Source organism: Rhinopithecus bieti, unplaced genomic scaffold, assembly GCF_001698545.2.
Source record: "Rhinopithecus bieti isolate Rb0 unplaced genomic scaffold, ASM169854v2 scaffold_1618, whole genome shotgun sequence".
Classification (NCBI taxonomy): domain Eukaryota; kingdom Metazoa; phylum Chordata; class Mammalia; order Primates; family Cercopithecidae; genus Rhinopithecus; species Rhinopithecus bieti.
In genome coordinates this window covers 5,501,223-5,507,425 of record NW_016803937.1, presented here as the reverse complement: position 1 = coordinate 5,507,425, position 6,203 = coordinate 5,501,223, and the positions used below count along the sequence as shown (strand labels likewise).

General features: G+C 54.3%; 1 protein-coding gene across 4 annotated transcripts in view; it reads left to right on the top strand.

Moving 5' to 3' along the window:
• The window catches only part of NECAB2 (N-terminal EF-hand calcium binding protein 2), a 38,740-nt gene that overhangs the window by 7,236 nt on the left and 25,301 nt on the right, over positions 1 to 6,203 (top strand). For all 4 annotated transcript variants that reach the window (XR_001883148.1, XR_001883149.1, XM_017860958.1 and 1 more), the window contains 3 exons: positions 3,214 to 3,322; positions 5,577 to 5,602; positions 5,767 to 5,864. Coding sequence is in view for 2 of the 4 variants with exons in the window: in XM_017860958.1 (XP_017716447.1) it covers positions 5,784 to 5,864 (81 nt within the window). In the remaining 2 variants the exon portion in view is untranslated. The remainder of the gene's footprint in view (positions 1 to 3,213; positions 3,323 to 5,576; positions 5,603 to 5,766; positions 5,865 to 6,203) is intronic.

The window sequence follows — 6,203 nt, the reverse complement described above, 5'->3', positions numbered from 1 at the left end:
AGGGAGGTGTGGGTGCAGGGATGGGAACAGGTGTGCATGGGGGTGTGGGTGCAGGGATGGGAACAGGTGTGCAGGGAGGTGTGGGTGCAGGGATGGGAACAGGTGTGTGGGAGGTGTGGGTGCAGGTATGGGAACAGGCGTGCGGGGAGTGTGGGTGCAGGGATGAGAACAGACGTGTGGGAGGTGTGGGTGCAGGGATGGGAACAGGCGTGCAGGGAGGTGTGGGTGCAGGGATGGGAACAGGTGTGCAGGGGGTGCAGGTGTGGAGGCAGATAGGCACACAAGCACACACAGGACTACTCAACACTGATGCTAGCCCTGCCTCAGGTGTCCACAAGAAGGATGGATGGGATGCCTCAGAGGAGTGGGGGATGGGGGTGCAAACTCAAAGGAGCCCCCAGGCTGCCCTTAGGCCTTAGAGACTACAGGAGCAAAGGCTCAGGGTTGGCCTATCAGGGTGGTTCCTGTGACAGAGACTTGTTTGGCTGAGATGGACACCAGATGCCCCATCCCTATGGGAAGGTTAGCATGAGGGGCTTGACTGGCATCCTGGGACATAAACCCAGAGGGTGGCTGAGGGCTGAGTGCCAGACAGCATTCCCTCCAGGGACATGGACACTGGCAGGCTCTTGGCATTTGAAAGGTCATGGAGATGCTGAGTTCGTGCTAATTAGCAAAGACACCTGCAAAAGGCCTGCTTGGGGTCTCTGGCAGAAGTGCCGGCACTGACCCGCTTGGCCTGTCTAATTGGACTGGGGGCCTGCGTAGGCCATGTTTTTCCTCATTAGCGGATTCATTAGGCCGGTGGTCAGGCGTTCAGGGTAAGCGGAAAGCTTTGTGATGGGGCACCTTGCTGGCCTCTGTCTGCCTGCTCTCCCTGTGTGCAGTGGGGGACCAAGGTACCTCGACAGGCACGTGGGGAGATGAGGCAGCCAGAGGGAGGCTGGGGTTGGGGCTCACTAAGACCTTCCTGTCATGCCCATGGTGACTACCCCTCACCCAAAGTGGGGGTGCCTGAGCCAGCACCCACCCCGGGGGTAGGTGGCGATCTCGCCACTAGATCCTACCCCTGGATTAGGTTGAGAGCCTGGACTTGGGAGCCAGATGGCCTGGGTTCAAGCTTCAGCTGTAGGACCTAGGCAAGTACCCTAATGGCTCCGTGCCTCCATTTACCCCTCTCTAAAACAGAAGTGATAGTACTACCTGTGTCTTGTTATGAAGACTAAAGGAATGAGCATGTGGAAAGAACTCCACGTGTGGCCTGACTCCATGCCGTGACTCCTGGGTTTTAGCTTCACTCTTGCTGAAGACACTTGGAAGGCGTTCTCTGTCACGGAACACAGAAAGCCACAGCTTCGATTTCACTCATTTCATGGCTGACTACGGACATTTTGTTGTTAGGTTTTGAGTCTTTGGTTTGTGCATGTGTGGTTGGATTGGGGTTGTGTTGGTCTTTCCTTTGAAAGTCAAATTCTTCCCACTGTAACCTCGAAATCTGCACTGCGATGTTGGGGGCATCTTGGGATATTGGCCCTAGTCCCCCACGCACACGTTCATGTTGTTTACCAGCCTCTGATACTTTATGCCCTGTGGGGTTAAAGAGCAAAGTGGTGGCATGAAACCATGGTAAGATCTGAAGACCCCCCTCTCCTGAGCTTATGCTCTCACCCTGTGTTGAGCTCCAGCAGAGCTGCTAGGAGCACAGACAGAAGCACTAGAGCCTTTAAAGTTTAAGAATGACTCATTCTGAACCCAAGTAGGTCTGCCATGTCAGGTTAGGCAGATTGTGTGCTGCACAAGGGCACGCACCCGAGGAAGTGGAGGGTTTCAAATCCAGGCTACAATCCACTTTCAACACGTGCGCCAACACTGGTCTCATCCTCTCAGCAGAGAAAGTAGTGTCTTTTTCTAATCCACAGGAAGGTGCCATGTGGACTCGCAGGGCCCTTGTCCCAAGCACCCAGCTTTGAATGCAGATCCTCTGGAAGTAATGTGAGGGGTTTATGTAAAGAGGCTGGGGTCCAGGAACCGTCGTGGGCTCCCTTTTCTCCCTGACCTCCATGCCCCTCACATAGTTTCTGTTAAGGAGGAACAGATCCTTGAGGAGGGGGAGGTGGCTGCAGGGCAGGTGGGGGATGAGCTTGCTGGCGTTTGCTCAGCAGGTCTGTCTAGGTGGAAGGAACTGAGGGTGGAAGCTTAGGGACTACCTTCCAGAGTCCCTGATGTTCTGCTCAAGCCACCTCCCCTGGTGGCCCAATCTGATCCAAACCCACAAGACCTTCCTGGTGGGGCCAAAAGTGTCCCCAGAACAACTGCGAGTGAGGGGAGGTGAGGCGATGGGCAGGACAGGTGGTATGCGTCAGCTGTGGACACCCCTCTGTGGAGCTCCACCTCAGAAGCACAGCCTCTGGCCAGAGCATTGGCACCTCCAGGCCTGGCACCTCCTTCCCACATGGCTTGACATCTAGACAGCTGCATCTGTGGCCTGGGAGAGGAGGTAACAGTGAGAACCTCATGCCAGCCATTGGCAGGCATCTCATGCTGCCTCAGGGAAGGACTTGAAGTTTGCCACATAGATGGGGCAGAGAAGAAAGGGTTGTTCTGTACTCTAAGAACAGTGCTGAGAGAGTCAAGGCTTAGGGGCTGGGATTGGGGATGGGGATGTGGGGAGACCACTTGGCATTTGGAAGCTATGGAGTGGTGGCTCATCCAGCTGCTGGGCTTTGGATCCACTTCATACCGATGGTGTGACGTGGGACAAGTTGCTCACACTGGGTTATCTTAAATAGCACCTGCCTCCAGGTGGCCATGTAAATTAATGAGAGAAAATTCCCTGGCAGGGGCAGGTACTCTGTATTTGTTGAATACATGGAAACTGTTGAGTGCATGGTGAGCCCAAGAAAGCTAGCTATTGCATTATTGTTGGTTTGAGGATTATCTGTAAACAGGCATTGGTCTGGGAATTAGCTGGATGAGGCAGTGATTCTCTGTGTACTGGAGTTTACTGGTTAGTGTGGGAATTAGCTGGGTGGGTAGGGATTATCTAAAATGGAATTTGTCTTTTAGTTTGGGAGTTAACTGGGAGGGCAGGGATTATCTGAGCTGGAGTTCCTCTGTCAGGGCATTGCCTGGATTTGGGGGCCATGCATGCACTGGCCCCACCAGCCTTATCTCTGCAGACACCAGCTCTTTTCCCTGCTTCCTTCCTTGCAGATGATGGGAAGCTGTCCTTGGAGGAATTCCAGCTCTTCTTTGCAGATGGTGTCCTCAGTGAGAAAGAACTCGAGGATCTCTTTCACACTATTGATTCTGACAACACCAAGTGAGTTCAGTCCTGGTTGGCAGAGTGGGGGCATGTGTGGGCCATGGTGGAGGCGTCTTTTCATCTAGTCTCCATTCCTAGTCCCCTGTAAGGGGCAGGAGAACTGAAAATCCCCAAATTTGCTAATCCGGAAGTCAGCTCTTCACCGCCTGGGGTGACTGGGGCGTGTGCAGATTCGTATTGCATTGGCTACTATCTCAAGTGTGTCTCTTCTGAGTGCACATGGCCAACTAAGGAGAGACTCTCGGTTTTGCAGTGGACATGGGATTATGAAAATGGGAAGTTGGCAATGACTTCATCTTTCTGCCATCTTCAGCCAGCAGCTGGTTCTAACCTTAGCCCCAATGCCTGTGCATCCTCCTAGTCCTAACTGTGAGATTGAACCTCACCCTAACACTGACTTCTGTGTTAAAGCAAACACGAATCCTAACTCAACACTACATCTACCATTATACCGTGGTAAACCTGTTCTCCAACCCAGTCATAACCCTAACCTGCATCTCAGAATCAGTCAAAAACTCTGGCTCCACCGCATGTCTAAATCAAGTGGGAAATGCAGATTCTACTCAGACTTACACTTGATCCTTCCCAACGTCACCTCCAATCTTGCCCTTGGGATTCCCCAGACAGGATGAGGTCTGAGCCCTCTCCTCAACCCCACCTTCAGGAGGGATCAGAGTCCCACCTGATCTCCTTTCTCAGGACTACTTGCGTGATGAGGACCCAAGTGTCCAGAGGGCTGCTTAGGGCACATTTGGTAAGTTGAGGTTCTCTGAGACTGGCTAGAGATGGTCTGGACAAGAAGCTACCACAAAACCAGTGTGCAAGGGGCAGAGCACAATGGTGGCTTGGACCAGAGGCTGGGGCTGAGAGTGTCCTGGGGGGCACTGGCTGGGCACCAGGATGTGGTAAGTGGAGCATACACCATCCTCTGGGAAAGGCCACTTTAAAGAAATGGCTTCAGGCTGCAGACTGCAGAATGGAGAACTCTCTGGAGCCAGATGGAGATTTCTGAGCTGTTACTGCAGCTTCCTGGGGTGCTTTGAAGGGGCCAGGCAGGTGCCCATTGATTTAGACCTTCTCTTTCAGGGCCTTTTGTGTTAGGGCCAGCAGGGTACAGGAGGGGGTGGAGGTGGAGGGAGAAGGAGGCACTGGATTGAGAGTCGAATTGTGAGAGTGTGTGTGGGTGGGTGGGGGTGCAGGGAGGACTCGTGGTTATGGAAGGTCAAAGCTCTGAAAGACTTTCAGGATTAATCTCCTCAACATTCCCTAAGGTGTAAGCCACAAACATTAGCTCCTTGGGATGCTAAATAGACTTTGTGACCAAAAGAGTGCACAAACAAAAAGATTTGTTAAACACGAATTAAAGCAGAATGACAGGGTCGCTTTCTGCAGGACTTGCCAGAACTCTGAGTATGAGATGGAGGTTGGAGGCACCTCCTGACAGAGCATGCAAAGCCTCCGAGTGCAGATTCACTGGGCCACAGAAGCCTTCTGTCCAGATGCGCCTTGCTGAGCCTGGGCTCCTCTGAGCACGAGGGGGGATCTGGTCCCAGAAAGGGCCACCACTGTACTGGGTCCCTTGCACATTGACTTGGCAGTTGCTCCTTATCCAGATCATCTCTAGCCAGTCCCAGAGGGCCCCAGCTTATCAAATCTGCTCCTAAGCTGCAGAACCACCATGGTTGCCAGCACTGCAGCCCTGATCTTGGGGCTGGTGTATGCTCCTTCATTGCCACGGGGATAGGCTCATGCTCAGCCCGTTCCCCCAAGAAAGGACAGGACCCTTCTCCAGGCTGCAGGGATGGGGATGTGGGACCCAGGGGCTGGGACCAGAACAAGAAGGGCTCTGCCACACCCCCAAGGACTCCAGGACCCAGCAGGCAGGGTCTCCTGGGGGTGGGTCAGTGGGTCAGGTGAGAGCTTTGTTGACAGCCCGTCACAGTAACGTGTCCTCACCCTCTGTCCCTTTACCCCTTTCCCGGCCCCTGGCTTGGCCCTACCCTTGGTGTCATTTATTCATGATGGGGTCAGCAGACTCAGAGAAAACAGAAGAAGGGTGGGTGGTGTCAGGGGTCAGACAGACATGGGCCTTCAGGGGTGGGGATGTCACCTACCTGCTGCACACTCATCTATAAGGCGGGGCTTGTGGGGCCAGCACACAGGCTGCGAAGAGCAGGCGGGATGTGTGTTTTCGCAGGCTGTGCAGGGTCAGGCCTGCTAACCCCCTCTCTGTCTCTGTCTGTCTCTGCAGCCACGTAGACACCAAGGAGCTGTGTGGTAGGTGCCTGACTATTCTGGGACCAAGATGGGGGTGCCGGGATGGGGCTGGAGGAGAAGGTCCTGAGGCAGGGAGGCTGGGGCTAGCGCAGGTGGGAGGGGCAGGAGTGCTGAGTGGGAGGGGCAGGACCTGTGACCCCTGACCTTTGCCTTTCCTTCCCCAGATTACTTTGTGGACCACATGGGTGACTATGAGGATGTCCTGGCCTCCCTGGAGACCTTGAATCACTCTGTATTGAAGGCCATGGGTTATACCAAGAAGGTCAGTGGGTGTAGGTGGCCCCGGGGGTCCAGGGCTCCAGTGCTGCTTCAGCTCCACCCTTGCCTAAGGATGCCTGGATTTTTGAAGACAGGCGCCAGGGAGGCCTATCTCAGGGTGGGCTTTGCCTGGGCCTCTCCCAAGCAGCTGAGATAAACTGGGAAGAGAATGGAATGGCATGGTTAATGGCTCTGGTTGGGAGCAGGAGGCATTTTCCTGGAGTCAGGTCTGATCCTGGGCTGGGGTCTTAGAAAAGGTGGCTGCAATCACCCTATGCCCTTAAGGGGTCCCCAGACAGGTGTTGTACACTCTAGGTCGGGCTTACAAGACTGGGGGCGGGGG